At 50.8% G+C, this 24,034-nt stretch overlaps 1 protein-coding gene and 2 pseudogenes across 1 annotated transcript; 1 reads left to right on the top strand and 2 right to left on the bottom strand.

The window, feature by feature from the left end:
- Positions 1-2,076: 2,076 nt before the first annotated feature.
- LOC102124043 (rootletin-like) lies at positions 2,077-8,781 on the bottom strand (annotated as a pseudogene).
- Positions 8,782-13,759: 4,978 nt separating this feature from the next.
- On the top strand, positions 13,760-13,877 carry LOC123571415 (5S ribosomal RNA; annotated as a pseudogene).
- A 2,403-nt stretch (positions 13,878-16,280) lies between these two features.
- Positions 16,281-19,988, bottom strand: SMIM10L2A (small integral membrane protein 10 like 2A). Its single transcript, XM_045383243.3, has 2 exons — positions 19,324-19,988; positions 16,281-18,407 (listed from the first exon to the last, which is right to left on the bottom strand). The coding sequence occupies exon 1, from the start codon at positions 19,910-19,912 to the stop codon at positions 19,676-19,678; it is 237 nt and encodes a 78-aa protein (XP_045239178.1). The 5' UTR covers positions 19,913-19,988; the 3' UTR covers positions 16,281-18,407; positions 19,324-19,675.
- Between the last annotated feature and the right edge of the window lie 4,046 nt (positions 19,989-24,034).

Raw genomic sequence — 24,034 nt, 5'->3', positions numbered from 1 at the left:
CTGAGTATTTTTATATTTTCCTTGTGATTTCTTCTTTGATCCATCGATTGTTTAAGAATATGTCAATTTTCACAAATTTGTGAATTTTCCAGTTTTACTACTGTTATTAATTTCTAACTTCATCCTGTTGTAATTGGAGAATACTTTGAATGATATCTATCCTTTAAAATCTATTAGGACTAAGTTTGTGGCTTAACGTATAATCTATCCTGGAATATGTCCTATGCGCACTTTAGCAGAATGTGTGTGTTGTTGTTATGTAGAGTGGCCTGTGTATGTCTGTTAGAATTAGTTGGTTTATTGTGTTAAGTCCTCTATTTCCTTATTTCTCTTCTTTCTGGTTGTTCTATCCATTACTGAGTGTGGGATATTGAAGTCTCCAACCATTATTGCAGAACTGTCTATTTCTCCCTTCAATTCTGTCAATATCTGCTTCATATATTTTGATGGTCTGTTATTATAATTGTGTATATAATTGTTATATCTTCTTGCTGTATTGAACCATCTATTTATGTATAATGGCTTTGTCTCTTGAATCCTTTTTTGATTTAAAGTCTATTTTGTATGATATTAGTATAATCACTCCTGCTCTCTTTTGTTTACTATTTGCATACCATGTAGTTTTCCATCCTTTCACTTTCAACCCATTTGTGTCTTTGGATCTAAAATGAGTCTCCTTTAGAAAGTAGACATGTATATACACACACACACACACACATATGCACACACATATATATTTTATGCATATGCATATATACACATACATATAGTTTTCAACTTTTATTTTAGGTTCAAGGAGTACATGTTCAGGTATTTTGCATGGGTAAATTGTGTGTCACAGGGATTTGATGCACATATAGTTTTGTCACAGAGGTAATCAGCATAACTCGTGATAGGTAGATTTTCAATCATTACCCTGCTCCTACTACCTATCCTCAAATAACCCCAATGTCTATTGTTCCCTTCTTTGTGTCCATGTGTACTCAGTGTTTAGCACCCACATATAAATGACAACACGCAGTATTTGGTTTTCTGTTCCTGTGTTAATTCACTTAGGATAATGGCCTCCAGATCCATCCATGTTGCTGCAAAGGCCATGATCTCATTCTTTTTATAGCTGTGTAGTATTCCATGGTGTAAATGTACCACATTTTCTTTATCCAGTCTACCATTGATGGGCATTTAGGTTGATTCCATGTCTTTGCTATGGTGTATAGTGCTGGAATGAACATATCCATACATGTGTCTTTATGGCAGAACGATTTATATTCCTTTGGGTACATACCCTGTAATGGGATTGCTGCATCAAACGGCAGTTCTATTTTAAGTTCTTTGAGAAATCTTCAGACTGCTTTCCACAGTGGCTGAACTGATTTACATTCCCACCAGCAGCGTATAAACATTCCCTTTACTCTGCATCCTCACCAGTATCTGTTATTTTTTGACTTTTTGACAATAGTCATTCTGACTGGTGCGAGATGGTATCTCATTATGGTTTTAATTTGCACTTCCCTAATGATTAGTAATATTGAACATTTTTTCATATGTTTGTTGGCTGCTCGTATGTCTTATTTTGAGAAATGTCTCTTTGTGTCCTTTGCCCATTTTTAACAAGGTTGTTTGGTTTTTGCTTGTTGATTTAAGTTCCTTATAGATTCTGGATATTGGATCTTTGTCAGATACACAGTTTACAAATATTTTTTCCCACTATATACATTGTCTGTTTACTCTGTTGATAGTAGAAAGAATATATTTGGATCATGTGTTTTTATCCATTCTGCTAATCTCTGCCTTTTGATTGGACAGTATAATCAACTTACATTTCAAGTAATTAAGAATAAGGAGGGACTTCTGATATTTTGGCACTCGTTTTTAATATTCTTTATAGTTTTGGGGGGCTCATTGCTTGCGTTACTGTCTTCTTTTGTGTTGATTCTTTTGTAGTGAGCAGTTTATTCTTTTCTCATTTCCTTTTGTGCATATTGTAGTTATTTTCTTCATGCTTACCATGGGGATTACATTTAACATCCTAAAGTTATAACACTCTAATTTGAATTTATACCAGTTTAACCTCAATAACATATTAAAACTCTGTTTATTTACAACTTGGTTTTCACTCCTTTCAGTTGTTGACATCACAGGCTTACATCCTTACACAATGTATTCCCAAGAACATAAACGAATAATTCTTTTAAATTCATTCATCTCTTAAAGTTATGTAGGAAACAAAGTGTGGAGTTACAAATCAAAGTTACAATAATACAATCTTTTAGACTAATAATTTTTAAAATGTGTTAATCTCTTAAGCCATGCACAATTCAAAAAGTAGAGTTACAAACTGTTGTTATAATAATGCTATCTTTCATAATTGCCCATGTATTTATTGAGACTTTTATTTTTTTAAGCAAAAGAGGTCTTCTTGTTACAGAAAACAGTTCTGAGCAGTTAACATTGTAAAAAGGTGTAAAAATACAGAGTAGGGGCTCTGAGCTCTCTGAGGAATTTCCTGACACACACTCTGAACTAAGGCTGAGAGATCTCTGGAAGCCTGGGCCTCTGACCCCTGCCCTGGGCCTGGTCCCCTTCCTCTTTCCCACGAACCCATGCTCCAGGGCTGACCAGAGACAAGGGCTCTCTCCAACCCTGGCTCAACCTCTCAAAGAAGACCTTGTACAATCTACAGTGGCTCATCCTGGAAGAGGGGGGCTGGACAGAGGTGGGGTCCGCAGGCGATGCCGGGAAGCCTCACCAGGCCTGGAGCTGGAGTACCTCTCCTCAGCACTGCCAGTGGGGCTCCTCCTCATTCCACCTCAGCTCGAGGCCCCCAAGGGACCGGGCTCTGGGTGGGGTGTCCAAGAGGAGGGCCCTCCCCTGTCCTGGGCACAGGGCCGTTCTCCAGATGCCAGCAGGGGCTTATTTCTCTGGGGGGCCTGAGGATGGGGAGAAGGGTGCTGAGCTCCTTGGAAGCTCCTGCTGCAACTTTTGGTCCCTTCAGTGTGGATACCTGATCCTCCAGCTCGCGCACCCTCTGGTGGTGGGCCCGCTCCCATGCCTCTAGGGTGCCTTCAGCCTGGGCACTGCACAGGCGCTCCACCTCCTACTGCAGCTCCAGCTGCTAATGCTGCGCGTCCACCTCCAGCTGGGCTGGGCTGTGGCTCTGCTCCAGCGCCACCACCTGCGCCTCCAGCTGCTAGATCTGCCTCTGGCCCTCGGCCAGCTCCAGGTCAGCCTCCATGAGGGTCCGGTTAGGGCGACCCTTCTCTGCGCTCAGCGGCACTGTGTCCTTATGGCTGCGAAGCTTCTCTCGCTCCACCTTGTCCAGTACCCTTCTGAGGGCCACGAGCTCCTTCTCCAGCCGCAGGGCTGAGCGCTCCACCTCCCGCTTCTCGGCTTCCAGCTGATCCAGGGCGCGCTGCAGGCTGCCCAGGCGTTCCTGCAGCAGCCTCTGATCGTCCTGCAGCTTCTGGACCGTATGCAGGGCTGCAGCCTGGCCCTCCTGCCGCTGCTGCAGCACCTCCCGAAGCTGTTGTAGCTGGCCCTCGGCCTCCGCCCGCTGCAGCTCCAGGTCAGCCACCTCACCTGGCAACGTCTGCACCTGCTCGCCAAGGGAGCTGCTCTGCTTCCCTGCCTCAGACAACGTCTGCCCGGCAGCGTCCAGCCATTCCAGGAGCACTTGGCGGTCAGGTTTACAGGCGGTCAGAGCCTTCTGTAGATGCAGGTTCTTGTCCTGGGTGCGGTTGAGGCTGGCACTGCTCTAGGCCAGGGCCTCTGCCAGGCCTCGCATCTTGACCCGCAGGAGCCCCTCCCTTTCCTCCACCTTGGCCAGGGCCCCATTCAACCACTCCACTTTCAGCTGCAGGATCCCTGCCTTCACCTCACTGTCTGCCACCTGTCTCTGCAGAGAGTCCATCTGATTCTGGAGGGCCTGGGCCCGGGCCTCGCGGTCGCTCAGGCCCAGGTGGCTGCGCTACGGCTCCCCCTCAAGCGAGTGCCGCTGCAGTTCCAGCTTGATGGTGCGGCTCTCGGAGGCGTCCAGCATCTCCTCCAGGCACCGCTTGTCGCCCTTCAGCTTTCTCTCGTTGGCCTTCATCTTGCTAATCTTCTCCTGACTGGCCCAGAGCTCGCTCTCTGTGGCCTGCAGGCTTCTCTCCAGTGTGGCCATCTGGTCCAGCGTGGGCCGGCGCTCCGGCTCACTGAGCCGCACGCTCTCCTCCTGCAGCGCCAGCTCCGCCTGGACCCCGCTCAGCCGCCCATCCACACTGCGCAGGGCTTCCTCACTCTCAGCCACCGCCTTCTGCAGTTGCCTGGCCCTCGAGGTCGTGGTGTCCCTCTCGGCCTCCATCTCGGCCAGTTGGCGATTCAGGGCACTCTGGGTCCGAAGTTCGTCCTGTTCTCTCAGGGTGCTCCGCAGCTCCTGCAGGAATTCCCGGAAGGCCCCGCGCACTGCCTCTGGGTCCAGGTCTAGAGGAGCCGGGGAGGTGGCAGGTCCTGGAAATGGTGGCTGGGACCCAGGGCTGCATTCTAAGGTGCTGGGGCGGCTAAGCCTTTCCCCGCTTCCTCCGGCGGGCGCATCCCAGGTAGGGGAGCCCGGCACCGGTGGCGGGGCTGGCCTGGGCTGGGCGCGCAACCGAGGGCGAGGCCGCGGCAAAGAGCGGAGCGCAGGCCACCTAGCTGGGCCTCCACTGCGCACCGCTGCACCCCCACGCGGGCCAGCTCGGCCTCCAGGTCTCGTGCCTGGCCCTCGGCCGCACTCAGCCGCAGGCCCAGCTCCGCAGCCTCGGCCTGCGCAGCCTCCAGCTTGAGCTCCAGGCCACGGGCGTGGTCCAGCTGCTGGTTTTCGGTGCCGCGCACCTCCTCCAGGGAGCCCAGCAGGCCTCGCTCGCGGATCCGGAGCTCACCTTCTTGTTCCGGCAGCTTCCGCTGGGCTACCTGGAGCTCCTGCCGCGTCGCCTCCAGGCTGGTCTCGCCCTTCAGCAGCATCTGCCGGAGGCCCAGGGTCTCCCGCCGGCTCTCCTTCTCTGCCCGCTAGCCCAGCGCCAGGCGGCCCTGCAGCTCTGCCAGCTCGCGGCCCACCCTGGTATTCTCACTGTCCAGCATCTTCATGTGACGCCAGAGTTCCTGTAGCTCCCTCCAAGCCTCCAGCCGTGAGCACTCCACCTCCTGCAGCCCAGTCTGAAGCTCACCGTCCTCCTTGCCCATGGCTGCCTGTGCCTCCTCTAGGAGTGCCAGCTTCTGCTCCTTGTCCTCATCGGTAAACTTCAGGTTGATGCACTCGCTCTCTACCTTCTTCCCAGCGGCCCGCAGTGCCTCACGCTCCTTGGCGCCCCCGCCCAGACTGAGCCACAGCTTGTCCGCCTCCTGGCGCTGCACCTTAAGGCCCTCCTGGCCCTCACGCAGCTTGCGCTGGGCCTCCAGCAGCTCCCGCTGAAACTGGTGGCCAGGCTGTGCCTTGTACCCATCAACTTCTCTGACAACTTCTCTGACGGAGTCTTTTCAGACCCCTTCAGAGACAAGGCCTGCTGCTTCTTACCCTGGGCCAAGAGGAGGCCCTCATCGCGCTCCTGCTGCAGGGCAGCGATCTCCTTGCTCAGCCCTTCCCTCTCGATCTCCAGCTGGGCCAGCAGCTCCTCCTGCTCACGCTGCTGCTGACTCTGCAGCTGGGCCCTCTTGGCTTCCAGCTCCCGCCATGCTGCCTCCTTTTCGGGCTGGACTCCCTGCAAGTCCTCCTCCTGGGCTGCCCGCTGCTCCCGCAGAGAGGCCTGGGCATCCCGCTCAGCCTGCACCAGCTTCTGAGCCATCAGCTCCTTGTCTAGGCTGGCTTTCTGCTGTGTAGCTATTATTTGCTGCCGCAGCCCCACCAGCTCCCCAGTCAGGGTCTCCTTGGCCAACAGCAGGACCTGCCCACCGGCTTCCAACCTGATCCCGACAGGCCTCGAGCTGAGCCAGGTGCTATTGCACTTCAAACAGGCTGCCCCCAGGGCTTCCTTCTCCAAGCGCAGGTGTGTGGCCTCCTCTGACAGGGTGATGCCTTCATGCTCTGCTGCAGCCAGCTGCATAGCCAGGCCAGTTGGCTAGCGCCTCCTTCTCCTGGGCCACTCGCTCCGGAGCCTTCACCTGCCACTGTGGCTCCCACCGGGCCTGCTCCAGCTCCTGCTCCTGCCCGCTCAGCTGCTGGGAGAGCTGAGCTAGCTGCTCCTGCAGCCGGCTGAGCTCATGAAGCAGCCTGGGGAGCTGCTGCTCCAGCGCCTCCTGGAGGTCCTCTGCCACTCCAGCCCTCCCGGCCCTCCAGAGCCCTGCAGCGCCACCTCCTGCTCCAGCCGCAGCTCCTCCAGCCGCTCCTGCTGTTCCCGCGCCACAGTGGCTTCCTGCTCCGCTTGCCTCAGCCGGGCCTGCAGGGCTGCCTTTTCTTCTTCCAGCTGGGCGACAAGGAGGTTCAGATCCAGCCTGTCCTGAGACAGGCTCTCGTTGAGGGCACTCAGCTTGGACAGGGAGTCCTGCAGGGATGCCTCCTCTGCCTTCAGCTTGGTCATGGACAGCTCGAGTTCCACCCGGCCAGCCTCAACCTTGGTCAGCGCCTCCGCCACCTGAGCCTTCTGGGCCTGCAGCATGTCCCGCTGCAGTGTGGGGCAGCTCAGCGCCTCCCTCACCCCCACCAGCTCCTTCGCCAGGCCTGAGCGCTTGCCTTCCAGCTGCTCTAGCTGTTTATGGCTGCGCTCAAGCTCCTGAGGCACCTATGCACCATCCTGCACCGCATCCTCTTGCTCTTCCTCAGTCGGTCCCGATGGCGCTGCAGCTCCTCCTGGGCAGCCTGCAGCTTCTCCCGCTCCTTCAGAAGCTCCTTGGCCTGTTGCTGGGCCACCTGCAGACTGCGCCAGGTTGCTCTTCTCCCTGCTCAGCAGCTCATTGGCGTTCAGCAGCCGCTGTACCTCGCACTGGGCGTCCTCATGGGCCTGCATGGCGCCATCGGTCTTGTCCTGCTGGTGCTGGAGCTGTTCCTCTAGGGCCCGCCGCTCACCCTCGCTGTCACTAAGCTGCTTCCACAGGGTGCCCAGAAGGTCCTGGTTTGCCTCATAGTGCCCATGCGTGTCCTGGACCTGCAGCTGGCACTTGTGTAGGGCAGAGTGGATCAGGGCGAGCCTGGAGGAGTTTGAGCTAGCCACGGACCTGCCTCGGTGGGGCGAAGGGCTGCTACCCGGCCAGGAGCGCTGTGGTGGGGACGGGATCCTCTGGCCCGAGAGCCCCGCAGGCTGCCTTCGGATGCGTCCGTGGTGTGCTTGGAGCCGCTCAGCTGGACGCCATCTCAGTGTCCAACAGGACGGCCAATGCGAGGTCCCTCAGGGTGTGCTGCAGCCCTTCTCCATCCTCTGTCTCCAGGGCCTACTGCTCCTGTAGCCACAGGGATTCCAGGGCCTCAGGCTTGCCGAGAGCCTTGTTGATCTAATCCTACTCCAGATTCTGCTTCTGAAGACGCTCCACTGCCAGGGCCAGCTTTGTCACTCTGGCACTGAGGTCGGCCTTGTCCAGGTCGCTTTGCATCTGCTGCTGGGCCAGGTCCTTCTTGTGGAGCACCTTGTCCTGCAGCTGCTCCTCTAGCTGGACCTGCAGCAGGACTTGCTTCTCCAGGGCCGCTTCAGCCCCGCTCTCCGCCAGCCGCAGGCCCGTGCTCTGTACCAACCCCCCTCCTGGACAGCGCATGATTTCCAGGCCAGCTCCCCTCCCAGCTACGGCAGGTCCCTCACGGTGGACATCTTCACCTCGCTGACCAGCCACCCGACCCCCACCTGCCTCCAGAGGAGTAGCAGACGACTGTACTCATTGCTGAAGTAGGCGTTGAAGGACTCCTCCTTGAGCCTCCATGCCACCTCCCGCTGCTCCAGCTCCTTGCGTCTGTGTGTCCAGTCGCTGGTCACCTTTCGTATGTCCTCACTCAGAGCCTGGCTGGCCGAGCCTGCCTGGTCCAGCTGCTCTCAGAGCATGCTATTCACCTGGACCAGGCTGGCACTCTTCTGCTGCTCCTCCTCCAGCTGGATGAGGGCGCTCTCCAGGTCTTGGCTGTGCTCTGTGTCCCTCAGTCGCTGCTGCTCAGGCTCTCCCGATCTCTCCAGCAGCTGCTGCTCCAGCTCCGAGCACCTCTTCTTGTACTGGAGAATCTTGGCCTGCAGCTGCTGCACAAGCTGGGCCTGCCGCTGTTGGCCCTCCTGGTAGGCCAGCAGCTTGTGGCCAGTAGGAGGCCTGCTCCTCCTGCAGCTGCCTCCACAGCTCCACACTCTGCTGTAGCAGCCCCCTGGGCTCCTGCATCTCCAGCTCTCCAGACTCCAGACGCACAGGCTGCTCCAGCGCATTGTACTTAATGGTGAGCTCATCACGCTTGGCATGGCTCTGGGCCAGCAAGTCCTCCACGTGCGATAGCTCCTGCTGCTGCAGCTGGTTCTTCTCCTGCAGTGAGAGCAGCAGTGCCATCTCTGTGGTCCATAGTGGGACTAGGCGCTCAGGCCGGGAGAGGTTGCAGGTGACAATCTCCCTGATGCGGACAGGTAGGATGATGGTCTGAGGGTCCTGGGCCAGGTCCCGTGCGCCCAAGCCCTTCTCCTGGCCCAGGACGCTTCTCTCCAGTGTCTGGATAACCGTCTCCAGCGTCAGCTGGGCCTCTTGTGCCCTCTACAGCCCCAAACTCATGGTGGGGTGTCTGTGGGCATCCCTTCAGCTCCCTTCTTCAGGACCCCAAGACTAGCTCAGTCAGCACACCCCACAGTCAGGCTGCTGTGCTGAGCACCAGGCAGATTAAGCTTAAATCCCGCTGCGCCCCATGTGACCACAGCCGTGGGAGGAGCGGGATGGGGGTTGAGAGGGGAGGGGATGGGAAAGGACAGGAGAGGAGGGAAGCAGAGGCAGGGGGGATCTGAGAGAAGAGGAAGGATGAAGGAGAAGGGAGGAGAAGGGAGAGAAAGGGAAGGAAAAGAGAAGAGGGAATAGGGGAGGAAAGAAGGGGGGAATCTTTATTTCTTCATACAGCTTTGAGTTCCTATCTATTATCCTTTCATTTCACCTTGCAGTACTCTCTTGAGCAGTTCTTGCAGGACAGGTGTAGTGGTAACAAACTCCATTAGCTTTTGTTTATCTGGGAATATCTTAATTTCTCCCTCACATTTGAGGAACAGTTTTGCCAGATATAGCATTCTTAGTCAACATATTTTTTTTTTTTTTTTTGAGACGGAGTCTCGCTCTGTCACCCAGGCTGGAGTGCAGTGGCCGGATCTCAGCTCACTGCAAGCTCCGCCTCCCGGGTTTATGCCATTCTCCTGCCTCAGCCTCCCGAGTAGCTGGGACTACAGGCGCCTGCCACCTCGCCCGGCTAAGTTTTTGTATTTTTAGTAGAGACGGGGTTTCACTGTGTTAGCCAGGATGGTCTCGATATCCTGACCTCGTGATCCGCCCGTCTCGGCCTCCCAAAGTGCTGGGATTACAGGCTTGAGCCACCGCGCCCGGCCTTTTTTTTTTTTTTTTTTGAGACGGAGTCTCGCTGTGTCTCCCAGGCTGGAGTGCAGTGGCCGGATCTCAGCTCACTGCAAGCTCCGCCTCCCAGGTTCACGCCATTCTCCCGCCTCAGCCTCCCAAGTAGCTGAGACTACAGGCGCCCGCCACCACGCCCGGCTAGTTTTTTGTATTTTTAGTAGAGACGGGGTTTCACCATGTTAGCCAGGATAGTCTCGATCTCCTGACCTCGTGATCCACCCGCCTCGGCCTCCCAAAGTGCTGGGATTACAGGCTTGAGCCACCGCGCCCGGCCAGTCAACATATTTTTAGCATGCTGAATATATCAGCCCACAGCCTTCTGTCATCTAATGTTTCTGAAGATAAAATTGCTAACAGTTTCATTGAGGATCACTTGTATATGATGAGTCATTTTTCTCTTGATGCTTTCAAGATTTTTCTCTTTGTCTTTGTCTATTGAAAGTTTCATTATAAGGTGCCTTGGTTTTGGGGCATCTTTCAGTTCATCTTACTTGGCATTCATTGAGATTCTTGGAGGTTTATATTCATGTCTTTCATAAAATGTGTTAAGTTTTTGGTCATTATTTTTTCAGACATTTCCTTTGCCCCTTTCTCTCTCTCTTTCCCTTTTGGGACTTCCCCAATGCATATGTTGATGGGCTTGGTGGTATCCACAAGTCCCTTAGGCTCTGTTCATCTTTTCTTCAATCTTTTATCTACCTGTTCCTCAGACTTGATAATTTCCATTGTCCTATTTTCGAGGTTGCTGATTCTTTCTTTTGCCATGCTCAAGTCTGCCTTTAAACCCCTCTTCTGATTTTTAAATTTCAGCTTTTGTACTTTTTGGCTCCACAGTTTATTTTTGGTTTCTTTCTTAGGCTTTCTATCTCTTTCTTGATATTTCCATTTTGTTCATGCATCACTTTCTTGATTTTCTCCACATCTTCCTTTAGTTCTTGAGCATTTTTAAGAGAGTTGTTTTACAGTCTTTGTCTAGTAGATCTGCTGTCATATATACTAGATCAGGGACTGTTTCTGTTGATTGATTTAATTTTTTTTCCTTTGAATGTGCCATAGTTTCGTGTTTCTTTGTATGCCTTGTGATTTTTTGTTGAAAATTAGACATTTGAATCTAATAATGTGAGAATTTTGGAAACCAGATTCTTCCCCTTCCTTGGTGTTTGCTGATTTTGTTATTGTTTTTATTTATTGTGTTTCTTTTTATTGCTGTAGGTTTTTTCTTTGCCAAAGATTAGCCTGGGGTGTAAACTTAAGATCTTCTCAGGTGTTTTCTGAGCCTGCAGCTTTCCCTGTGCATGTGCAGTCACTTTCTGATTTCCCCCATATGTGCAGTTGTTTTTGAACGTCCTAGTCTTTAATCTCTGGCTTCCAAAAGGAGAAAAGGGTAAAATGAAGGAAGGAAAAGGAAAAGTGGTGCTAACCCTTTAAATCTTGGGAAGTTGCTTCAGCCAGAGCAGGAGGGACTTGCAACAATGAAGAGAGGTGCAACAATAATGGTCACCCGCCTCTTTGTCTGCAAGTCTGTGATCACGAGCAGCAATCAGCTATCTGAGTACAGATGTGCAATATTGGGAGGGCAAGTTCCTTTTTGCCCACCCTTGCTCATGTAAGCTATGTGGAAACTGTTCCATTAACATGTGCACTGTGCTTGCCACAGGGCTGGGGCTGCTGGATGGATAGTTGCTAGTGGACCAAGAACACACTTTACCTCCAAACTTTCCCATGGAAATTGCAAGTCTTCAATATACTGAAGAGTTCCAAAATAGCTATATCGGGGTCTGTCAGTGCAATTTTTATCTCAGTGGGGAGACTGATTCCTACTCCACCACCTTCCCAGGATCTTCCTAACCTTAAATTTTAAACATGCACACTAAAAATTATATTTTTTCGAGTTATTCAGCAGCTCAATTCTTTTCCTGACAAAACAAAAGCCTTACCCATGTTATCTTCCCCCAGCACTCTATCTCCACAATTCTCATGTTATTGTTTTGAATTTTAGTATAAGCTTGTTATGAGTGCACAGAAAACTTTTCTCCTCCCCTTCTCCATACATTTCCTTCTACCCATCCCTCTTTTTATAAGTGTGAGTACACACTGAGAGTACAGACTCAGGAGAAAAACTACATGGGTACAAATCTTTGCTCCTCCAGGTGTGTGACCTTGGGCAAGTTTCTTCACTGCTCTGAGCCCAAGTTTCCTCATGTTTATAAAGAATGATAATGTAAGTTTCTGTTTTAGGGTCATGGCATTACATTATTTAGTACATGTAACGTGCTTAGAGCAGTACCTGACACAAAGTAAGTTCTCAATAAATATGTTATTTTTTTTCTCCTTCCTTGTTTGCTTAACCATCAATGTATGTTGATATTTTTAAACCCCTTTTAATTACCATTTACTTGCTATTATTTCTTGACTTCCATTCCTTCCTTGTGGGTTTCTCGTTCTTATTGCTAACATACATATTTTCAGTAATTGTTTCAGCAAGAGTTGATGGATAGTAAAATGTCCAAGTTCTTCTATGTGTCCGAAGGTGTTCATTTCACATTTTTTCATAAGTTCTAGGCTTATGGATTTCTTGTCATGCTTTGAAGACATTGTGACACATGGAAAATCGAGACTAAGTAACCATCCCAATCCCCTAATGTACCTTCCTGGACTTCACAGTCAGAAAAGTCCAAATCTGTATTTCTCAGATTACCCTGTAGTAGGAGGTTCTGAATATGAATGATATCCCACCAGTTAGGTACTCTTGGGTGAGACTGAAATGATGGATGGGAAGCAGCAGCCACCTTCCTGCTTCTTTGGGTCTTTCTGCTTGTGAACACAGTCATGCAGACTTTATGTTTTCCTGCTTCAGTGTTCCTTTGTGTTGTAACTAGCTTCATGGTGTCAAAAGGTGGTTGTGATATGACAGCAGATTTCTGATCTCTGAATCACAGCTACAGGAATGTCTTCTTGAAGTTAATAGCTTCAGTGTTGGGCTCCCAATTTCCTACCATCTGAATTGAGTACAAGTGTTACCTACCTTAATGAGCCAGTTCTGCTGTGGTACCCTGAGAGTGTTTTTAGAGGCCCAACCTACCTTTCTCTCTTTCCGCCTTGAAATAATTTTGTAAGGACCTGGTCCATGGTTCAATTGAACTTCTGTTTAAAACAGCTACAGTGAGTTCTGTTTCCTGCAACTGAACCCTTACTGATGCATTGTCTTCTGGCACCCATTGTTGTGGATGATGCTTGCTTTTCTTTTTATGGATAATGTGTCTTTCCTCTCTAGTGACTTTTAGGATATTTCCTTTGTCTTCAGTGTTGTTTAATTTAACTGAAGGGGCCCAGCGGTATATTTTGTGTATATACATATCCTACTCACCACTTGAGGTTTTGTTTTTGTTTTTGTTTTTGTTTGTTTGTTTTTTTGGCATATTGGTACAAATCCAGACCCTGCACTGAGCACAGTGCAGAATTAGGAATTGAGAGTCTAGATGTTTCACTTCATTTCAAACCATGGTTTAAGCAGGGGACTCATTTTCAGGAGAGACCTGAGGTGGATAGATCAAGATATTCTAGTTTTCATTCATGATGGAAACATTTTCCTACCACCTAGACCCATACAGAACACCTAGTTCTGGCTCCCTATCACATGCAGTACCTGCCCACAGTTTAGCTCTCTTTCCTAGCTTCTCAGACCTGTTTCCCTTGCTAGCTTCCAAGGGCTATGAAGCTTCAGGTCCCATTTACTGCTCTGCATTCCTTCTGCTTCTGGGTCTTAGAGGTTTCTTGTTACACTTTTGAGAATGGCTACTATTTTTAAAATATTTTTAAAATATGCTATCCATCATTATGGTGTGTTTGGAAAAGAAGGTGGGGAAGCAGTGGATTAGGGTGGTGTTCTTTCAAGTTAGTTCAAACTGACATCCTCACCTGAAGTTGCTACCCATCACTGAATGATAAAAGGCATATCTCGTTTCCTTTTTTTTTAAAAAAAAAAAATTACTCTCTATAGTTGAAAACAGAAGGACAACTAAGCAATAGGCCTATGAAAATATTTAATCCTCATTATGTATTCAAAGGAATACAAAATAAAAGATCAAAATAAACTATTTTAACCTATCAAACTGAGAGACTGACAAACCCGTTGTGAGACTCAGGGATAGGTAAAGTAGAGTAGAAGGAAAGGATCAAGTTCTCTCTCCTAGGAAAAAGAGTTAGCTCTAGCCTTAAAATAGAGATGGTCAAGAAGGAAATATGCATTTATAGCCATACCACCCTGAATGTGCCCAATCTCGTCTGATCTTGGAAGCCAAGCAGGGTTGGGGCTGGTTAGTGCTTGAAGGGGAAACTGCCAGGAATACCAGGTGCTGTAGGTTTTTTTTTTTTTAAGGGAAACATTTTAGAAAAGTGATGGGTTAAATATTATATTGATCTTGAAGGAAGGGAAATACACCCAGTTTGAGGTAATGAAAGGTAGTAATAAGTTTTTTAATCTATTGAATCAGAATCGCCACCATTGTCTCAAAAAACTCTCATCCTGACTGGAGTGAGTAGTGTAACTTGGTATCCCAACTCTGGAGAGTATCAAAAGCCCTAAGCCATGCATACCCTTTGGTGTACTTTCTAGGAATATGTATCAAGGAATTGATCATGACTGTGCCACAGCATTTATCCACAACCACATCTGTCACTGTATCACTTATAAAAACAAGGAAAAACAACAATAAAAAGCAAACCAACCCCCACCAAAATAAATGACAACAAAGAAAAACAACCAAAGGGCACTGGGGGATACATGATGAAACCTTCATACAAAAGAGATACTAGGTAGCTTTGGATGTAGGAAAATGCATAATAACATGGTAAGACAAACATAAAATAGTGGAATCAGATTTCAAAGTAGTATGTTTGTAGTTTTACATACATAAAAGATGCACACGAAGTGAAAATTCGTCCAAAACCCAGCAATTTCCCTTGGGAGTAGGGTGGGTAGGAGTAGGATGGGATTTTGCATGCTCTTCATATTTCCCATTTCTCAATGTATTTGCTCTGCTGCCCCTGGAACTTCCCGCTTACTTAGCTGCCCTCTTGCCCTCTCTTGACTCAGTCTCTTAGGTCCCAGTCAATCTCTAGAGGTGGAATGGAAGAAAGACAGGTGGACCCATCTCAGGGTGGCCCCAGCTGCTCCCACTGGGGAGCTCCATTTGGAGAAGGCTCCCAGGTCTACCCCTCATCCAAGCCCTGGATTTCTTCTGGACCCCACCCAGAAAGGACAGGGTCATCTTCCATCTTTGCTATTCCATTCCACCGTTCTTCCAGCCCAATTCCCTGCCTCTCCAGGGGGCATTGGTAGCTCAGGAAAAGAGCTTCTTCTTGGGGTTCTATTTCAGACTTGGTTACTGTCTTTGGTTCCTCTGTAAAATGGAGATAACGGTTAGGTAGTTGTGGGATTATGATGAGATTAGGAATGCAAAGCACCTAGAATGGTGCCTGGCACATGACAGGCTCTCATCAGAGGTCGGTTCCCTTCACTTGGTTCCTTTTCCCCACAGTAACAAGGCTGCTCCAGGTGAGACCTGATGACAATGAACAGACATTGTATTCACTGCTTACAAGCATCCCAACAGAGCCTTACTAAAAACTCCAGGTTGTGCTGTTTGCCTGGCACCACACAGTAGTAAATGGAAGAGCTGGGCTCAGGGCTCAGGTCTCCTGGGGTCCCATCGGAGCAGAACTGGCCTTCCTGCCTTCTTTTCCTCTGTAGCAGGGATGGGAGGGGTGGTCCTCCCTCTTCAAGAGGCCTTGGAGTCAGGCTCTGGGGGGATCATTTCCCATCTTGGTTTGCCAAGTCATGTGATCCATGGAGTGGGGATGAAGAGGACCATCTAGACAAAGGGGAGGGAAGCTTAAGGACTGGGGTGCATTTCTCCTGTGGTGGCAGATGCCATAGGGCATTAGCACCAGTGCTTTTGGACGACTCCTCCTTGTCAGGGTGCTCTGACCCCTGGGTAGCCCTTGGCAACAGGAGTGCCCCCAGGGCCTCTAAACCCAGGCTACTCCTGAATCTGAGCATAGCCCTGTGTCCTCAGGATGCTTCCCCACCGGGGCCCTGTGGGGCTTCCTCTAATACTACCCTCCGCCCTCCCTCCCCCGCCTTCTGCCTGTTTGCCAACGCTTATAGCAGCCACTAGGAAGCGCTCTCCAGTGGGAGCCACTAGGAAAGGGGGCTCTGATGGGCCAGAGTTTGCCTCCAACATTGGGAAAGGGAAGCAGGCTTCCAGGGCCAGGTCCTTTATCTTCTCCAAGATTCTGAAGTAACCTTGCTAGTAGGGAGGCAGTGGGAGGTGGCCTCAGGCAAGGAGAGGAGTCTCAGTGCTACACAAAATGACCTGCGTCATTTCAGTTCACTTCACCTTAGTCCACCCTCAGGATTCTACTGACTTAGACACTTTTGATCACCAGACGCTAAAACGGAAGGGGACTTATGTTTTGGATCGTTTGAACAAAGGTTGTCAACAGGACAAGCAGCTACCTCTCGGGGCCAGGATAGGCTGCTGCCTGCTTCTCATGGGGCAGTGGCCCGGGTCAAGTCGGGTCTCAGTACAGCCTCTGAACAGGAAACATGGTCCCCGCCACAGCCTGCTACAGCCTCCCCCAGCCCTAGCCTCCAGAGGCTTCTCCCTGCCAGCTCCTGGCCATGGGAGCCGGTGACCTCACCATGGGGCCTCTCTCCACCTGGGGCCACTGCATCACCCCCACCAGACACGGGAGGCCTCCAGTTGGGATTTTAGTGTATTAAACCAAGGACTTTTTTTTTTCTTTTTTAACTTAGAGAAAACAAGAAGACGTGACAACACCAGAAACAAGAACATGTCTCCGGCCAGCCTGTGCTGACCAGTACACAGTGAATCACGCACAGAAAAGTATGTCATTCCGGTCGGTGTCTAGAAGCTCCACCGCCTGGCAAACAGACTGCAAATAAATAAAGTGCATGGAGACCCCATCACGCAGCAAGGGCCCCATCGGGGAGAGAAGAGGTGGGGAGGGGAGGTGGAGCAGCAGCAGGCGGGGCTACCACTTCAAGCAGCAGGCGTGAAAAGGCAGGGACAGGAGCAGATGCTGAGGGGCTCAGCCCTGCCCCTCCCCAGCCAGCCCCTCTAGGCCAATACAGCCACACCAGGAGCCACCGGGGGTGGGCGGACATGGACTTCCGTGCCCCTCTTATGGGGTGGGGCTCCCTGCAGTCAGGGGTCTCTTAGGGTAGGGACCCCTGCAGCTCTGATGCACATTTCTCCCAGTAGGGAAGCAGGTTCCAGGGTCCCAGGCCGAGCCCCTTGCATGGGGAGGGCTCAGTCACCCCCCACACTCCCACACATGCGATCAGCAAAGAGCTTTCCTCCATCCTTCCTGGCCGGCCCAGGAAGAGGGTGGAGCTGGGGATCCAGTCACCCAGAGGGTGACACCAGGGTTTGAAAGGGCCACATCTGTGCATCAGACACAAGGAGGCCCCTCACTCCTCTTCTCCTCCAGCCCTGTGTCACTCTTGTCCTATAGAGGCTGCCCCCAGAGATCTGTTGGGGGGACCAGCAGGCTGACAGGCCCCTGGAGGTGGTCCAGGGTGGACAGGGTTGGGGTAGATGAGAGGGGCCAGCAGGGTCAGGGGTTCCCATGAAACTTGGGACAAGGAGGCACGTCATCAGGCCTTGGATGTGGAAGACTGCAGGGGGCACAAGGCAGCCACTGTCCAGCCTCTTCTGGGGTGAGGCAGGAGGACAGCTTCATGCAGGACCTGAGTCCAGTGGGCAGCTGAGGAGGGTACATGGTAGGTGGCTGGGCCACTCTGTCCCTGGAGCTGGCCAGACTGCTGCAGTTTTCAGTCCCAGGAACTGAGAACGTGGCCCTCGGGGTACCAGTGCAAGAGATGGGGAAATGGGGAAAGAGGGTGAGGGCGAGGGTCTCTTCCTGGCTCCCCTCTGGGCTGCTCCTGACCATTGTACACCGGCTAGCAGCACACCCGGGGGCCCCCAGGACCAATCCAAGCCGTGAGATGAGATTCTCCTGTGTGGTCCTGGGGATGGGGGGTCGAACTTGAGGAGAGAGAATTGGGGTCATGCCATGGGTCTCAGCCCCAGCACACCCCAAGTTTATCCTTTCACCCTCCTGGTTATGTGTGTCTCCAGGACCCACAACACCAAGATCACCCCCACTTGCCCACCAAACTGGGAGGCTTGTGCCACTGCACTGCTGAGGAGCCCTTGGTGAAGCTCCAGGTGGGGTGGGGAAGTTAGGCTGTTGGGGAGAGCTTGGCTCCCCAGGGGTCCTGGGGCCCATCTCTTCTGTCTCCCATCTCAGCTGTCTGTCCTCCTGATCTTCCCTGTGACCTTCGGTACTGCTCCAAAGAAAGTGAGATCCCCAGATTCCATACCCCTAGGCCCCTTTCTCCCTTGGTGCCCCAGGAGCCCTATGCTTCCCTCTCCACTTCCCCTTCCCTCCTCCCACCATGCCAGGTCTTGGAGAAGACTGGGGAGGGGTGTGGGGGCCTGCAGGCCCAGGGGCACACGCAGTTCCTCCTCCTCCTATCTGCGTGTCAAGGGTAAACCCCCCCCCGAAGCCTCAGTTTCCTCTGTCATTAGAAGGGGGAAATACACCTCTCTCAGTGCTGCCAGCAGATCTCAGTTCCCAGGGAACTCAGACCTTCCTTCCCAAGCCAGGACTCGATCCCTGGGCACCCCCACCCCGTGAGCCTTTGTCCATGCTGTGCCTCTACTAGGAAGGCCCTTCTCCTGTTCACGTCCTTCACGCTGCCTCTGCCCAGGCAAGTCCAGGGCCAGAGGTGCCCCCAGGCAGGGATGAAACTCTTGGCAAGGCCAAAGAAGGGGCAGGTCACCGCCAACAAACGCCAATGCCTGAAAGAGAAAGAAAGAGATGGGGACCTCAGTTGCCTGGCCACCAGACACGTCCTTGCTTTCCCCAGGAATGGCCTCCTCTGCAAGCCCCTCCTCCATCTGCTCTGCCCACCCCAGGCTGAGAGCTGCTGTGTGCTCAGGGAGGTCTCCTTTGCCCAGATCACTTCAGTACACAGTAGGCTTCTAGAGGCCTTCTGGGGCTGGAGGATGCGACTCTGGCCCTGGGAGGGCCTTGCTAGCTAGGGGCCTTAGGGAGCATGGGCTGACATGGCGGAAGAGCAAGACTGTGGGGGAGGGGACGGTAGGAATGCGTCTCTCCCACTCTTCCCTGTCTCCAAATACAGGGCTTGGGGGGTGCCCTCAGGTAGGGGCAGGGGAACACGAGGGACAGCAGGAGCAGGCAGAGACCAGTCCCCTGGTCCCAAAGACAGGGCAGGAGGCAGTTTTGCCAAGGGCTGTGCAGGAGCTGCAGAGAGCCCCAGGGCTGAGGGCTGAGAACAGACCAGACACAGGGCTCAGCCTAGAAGAGAACGGTCCTCCCTATGCCCACAGACTGCTGGGGAAGAGAAGGGTGGGGGCATCGTTGCTCCTCTAGGGCCTGCCCGGGGCCGCCCCCAGCCCATTACCCTCCATTCCTCAGGGTTCAGGGGACACCCTGGGGGCCTCTGTGGAAAGGGAGGCAGGCACTGGGACGTGGGCGGGAGGGGTCCGCCCCTCACCCTATCCAGCAATCATGACTGGGGAGGAGGGGAGAGCCTGCGGCTGCTTTTCCTTTCCTCAGCTGCGCTCCACAGCTCTTTGGGCTGGTTTGCCCCGGTGCCTTCCATATTTATATTTCCCCCTGACCGCCAAGGCGCCCTGACATCTGGAGGGCAGAGCCACCGCCCCTCCCCCATTCCAACCTGTCGCCTCCTACCTTTCTGCTCGGGGCCTGGAAAGTCAAGTCGCCGCAGCAGAATTCCCTCCTTCTGGTTTCCCCCTCTTTGGCCAATGTGAGGCAACAGGTAGGCCGAGCCCAGGTAGTTTCTGGAGCCCGATGCCCGTTCAGTGCGTTTCTGCGCGATCCGGGCTCCCCAGGCTGAGACAGCGGCTGGGGCCAGGGCTGGGCGGTCCTGCCCGGACGGCGTAGGTCTAGAGTGCAGCGGCCCGAGCCGCCCCGCCTCCACCCCTCGCCGCGGCCCAGCTGTCCTTCATGCCGGCGACCCGGCCGGGGGCGGGCGGGGACACGGGCGCCCCTCCAGCCGGGCCTCCGCCACCGCCGCCGGTGCTCACTCGATCCGCACCTGCAGGCGGACGTTGAGCATCACCGAGGCCACGATGTAGAAGTAGGGGAAGTTCATGCGCAGCCGCCAGGCCAGGTCGAAGAAGGTGAGCAGCGTGCGCGTGAGCCCCTTGCAGAAGGCGCCGTAGGAGCCTCGGGCCGCCGCTGAGCGCGACAGCCGCACCGCCAGGCCAGACAGGGCGGCCGCCGCCGCTGCCGCAGACAGAGCCGCCGACGCCGCCATGGGCCCGGGCCCCGCGCAGGCCCCGCCGACCGACTGACCCGCACGAGCGCTAGCCTCAGGGCGCCGGGACCCAAGCACTAGCGAACCCCACGGGTCGCCCGGAGCCCCGTCCGCCCCGCCCCCGCGGCCGCTCCCGCGCCCCGCCCTCGTATTCCCCAGGCGGAGCTGGGCTCAGGCTGCCGCTGCCTCGGCCCCTCCTCCACGATCCCGCACAGCTCCGCCCCCTCCACACCTCCTCACTGTGGGCCGCCCCCGCCCCCGCCATAGCTCCGCTGCGGGCGTAGCCACACCCGCAAGCGGGAGCCGCAGAGAGACCGTCAGCGTCGCGACCCCGCCTACTAGACAGGCCCCGCAGGCTCAGCTCCTCCCACTGCCCGGTCCCGCCCACACGGCCCCGCTTCTTTCGGGGCACCTCCCGAGGCTGGAGTGGATTGAAGGGTGGAGCTGCCAGGGATCGCTTTGATACCATTTCCCAGGGTGGAGCGGGAGTGGAGGAGTACAATCTGGACCGCTACGCTGATTCTGTACAGAAAGCACATGTAGAAGCCTCTGCCTGTTCATATCACTTCCCTTCTCCCACGGTCTCCCCTGAAAACTGATCAGCCAAGCCATTGTACCTTTAATCAGCATGGTGCAGTAACTCTGCGCTACAGAGTGCCATCAAGCCCACACGCGTGCATTTTTCCCTTTCTGGTATATTTGCTGGTCATGTATATCTCTTTATTGGCGAATTTCCCCATTGTCCTTCCCTTTCCAAGCACTCTTAATCCATTGTTTGCCCCGGTGGTTGCACAAGGTCGTCTCGGGTTTTCATTTGCTCTTGTTTATGGCCTTTTTGTTTGTTTGTTGCCGGTGTGCTTAAAAGCCCTTTCGTGGTTTCATTCAATCCTTGTTAAAGGTAACCCAATCAAAACCCAGTAGCGTTTTTTCAGACTGTTTTAATGAAGTGGGGAAATGCTCGCACTTCGTTATGGTCATGACTTTTGAAAAACTGTCAGCAAGAAGTAGGTTCACCCGACCCCATCCCAGTTTTCACAACAAAGGTTGACGTGGGTATTTAAGAACTCTCAAAATACCTGTTCACCGTCACGCCTGATCATCTCTGTGGTATCCCACTAACTGTTTAAGGAACGCAGCGGATCCATATGCACTGATTGGGCAATTGTCCTACCTACATGGTCGAGTTAAAAAAAAAAAAAAAAGCCAGTTCTAGAGTCACTAGGTTATTGTGTGGACATCACGATTTTATCAACAACACAACACATCCATGCATGGGTATACATGCATCAAAAAAATGCTGGGGCAGGAGGCCGGGCATGGTTTTTCTTTTCTTTCTTTTTCTGTTTTCTAGTCTTTTTTTTTTTTTTTTTTTTTTTTTTTTTTTTTTTTGAGGCTAAGCCTCACTCTGTCTTCCAGGCTGATGATCTCAGCTCACTGCTATCTCTTCCTCCCAGGTTCAAGCGATTCTCTTGCCTCAGCCTCCTGAGTAGCTGGGACTATAGGCGCGGGACGCCACGCCTGGCTGATTTTTGTATTTTTAGTAGAGACAGGGTTTCACCATGTTGGCCAAGCTGGTCTGGAACTCCTGACCTCAGGTAATCCACTTGCCTCGGCCTCCCAAATTGCTGAGATTATAGACGTGAGCCACTGCGCCCCGGCCGGGTGCGGTATCTCATGCCTGCAATCTCGGCATTTTGGGAGGCCGAGATGGGAGGATCACTTAAGGCTGGGCCTAGACAACATAGCAAGGTCCTCGTCTCTACAAAAAATAAAATATATTAGTGGGGTGTGGTAGCATATGCCTCTAGTCCCAGCTACTCAGGAGGCTGAGGTGGGAGGATCGCTTGAGCCCAGGAGTTCGTTATTACTGTAAGCTATGATCCTGCCACTCTACGATGGGGTGAGATGGAATGAGACTGCCTCTACTACAAAAAGGAAAAAGCCAGGGCAGATATATCAAATTGCTTCATATTGTTCTGGTTAAGACAATGGGAGACTTAAACTTTTTACTCCGCTGTATATGTATGTATATCCAAATGTATGTCTATACATATTCCTTGTATAATACAATGAAAAAAATTAGTAATATTTGAAAAAGAAAGGGCCACAGAAATATAGACTTAAGCCACATAGAAACCCATTCATTTGCAGACCCTATTGCTTCCAGCCATTTCTGAAACCTCTCCTTGGCCTCATCTCGTTTACTTTTTAACATTTTGTTTGTAAATAATTATAGACTCACAGGAAATTTCAAAAATAATACCAAAAAAGACCTTGTGCCTTTTATCCAGCTTGCCTCAACAGTAACATTTTTTGTTGATGTAATATAATATCAAAATCAGGAATTGAAATTGATACATTACTGTCCAGCAGACTACAGGCCTGATTTCGCTTGGAATATTTTTTTAAACCTTCATTAACGTGTGGGTGTGCACATGTATAGTCCTAACAATTTTACGCCATCTAAAGATTTGTGTAACCACAACTACAATGAAGATACAAAAATATTCCATTTCCCAAAAAAAAAAACCTCCTTTGGCTTACCTCTTTGCACTCACTTTCAGCCACTCTGCACATATTATGTTAGATTTATTTCATCCTCTTTGGAGTGACTGCTAGTGGTATTGTGAATTTGATTACATGTCAAACATTTGGTTTCCATGTGTTCATTGTTAATTTATAGAACTGCAACTAATATTTTAATTACATTATTAATCTTGAGATAATTGTAGATTTACATGCAATTTTAGGAAAAAATACAGAGATCCCATGTTCCCTTTAACCAGTCCCACTGGTTAATATCTTTCAAAACTATAGTACAGTAACATAACCAGGATATTGATATTGACACAATCCATCTATCCTATTCAGAATTCCCTCAAGCTGCCCTTTTTTGACCAAATCTGCTTCCATCCCGCTCTCCCTCCTTAATGACTGGCAACCACTAATGTGTTGTCTATTTCTGTAATTTTATCATTTCAAGAATGTTAAACAAATGGAACCATATAGCATTGCAACCTTTGGGAATTGACTTTTTTCACTCAATACCATTCTCTAGAGAGTCATCCAAGTTGTAGGGGGTGTGAAGTGTCAATAGTTCTTGATTTCTTTTTGCTGCTGAGTAGTACTGCTTGGTATGGTTGTACCACCGTTTGTCTAAACATTCACTCAGGGTATTCCCAGTTTTGGCTATTAGAAATAAAGCTGCTATGAATACTAATTTACAGCTTATTGTGTGAAGATAAATGTCCATTTCTCTGGGATAAGTGTCTAAGTGTGATTTGCTAGGTCATAAAGTGCATGTTAGGTTTCGTAAGACTCTACCAAACTGTTTCCTGAGTGTCTCTAGCATTTTATATTCCCACCAGTAATTTATGAGTATGTTGATTTTCTGCATCCTTGCCAGCATTTGATGTTATCACTATTTTTTATTTTAAACATTTTGATAGGCATATAGTGATATCTGATTAGGCAAATACCAATAATGAGGGTGAAAAATCATTTTATGTGCTTATTTTCTATCTGTATATCCTTTTTGGTAAAGTGTTTTTTGCCGTTTTCTACTTGGACTGTTTTCTACAGTTAAATCTCAAGACTTCTTTATATTTTCTAGATACGAGTCCTTTAACAGATATGTGGTCTGTAAATATTTTCCTCCCATTCTGTAGTTTGTCCTTTCATTCTGTTATTAAGGGCATTATCTGAGCAAAAGGTTTAAATTTTGATGAAATACAGTTTATTGGTCCTTCTTATTTATGGATCATGGTTTTGATGTCATGTGTAAGAACTCTTTACCAAGCCTTAGGTCCTAAAGATTTTCTCCTGTGTTTTCTTTTTGAAGTTTTATAGTTTTATATTTCACATTTAAATTTGTGCCCCCCTTTGAGTTAACTTTGGTATGATATTTTAGGTTTAGGTCCAGGTTCAATTTTTGTTTATGAATGTCTAATTGTTAGAGCGCAATTTGTTGAAAAGGGTATCCTTCCTCTACTGAACTTTTTTTTCATCTTTGTCAAAAATCAGACTTGGGTCTCTTTCTGTGTCCTCTATTCTGTTGTATTGGCCTACGTGTCTATTCTTTATACAGTACTACACTGTCTTTATTATTGTTTGGATATAGTA

The sequence above is a fragment of the Macaca fascicularis genome, chromosome X (assembly GCF_037993035.2).
Source record: "Macaca fascicularis isolate 582-1 chromosome X, T2T-MFA8v1.1".
Classification (NCBI taxonomy): Eukaryota; Metazoa; Chordata; class Mammalia; order Primates; family Cercopithecidae; genus Macaca; species Macaca fascicularis.
This window is presented reverse-complemented; position numbering and strand designations above follow the sequence as displayed.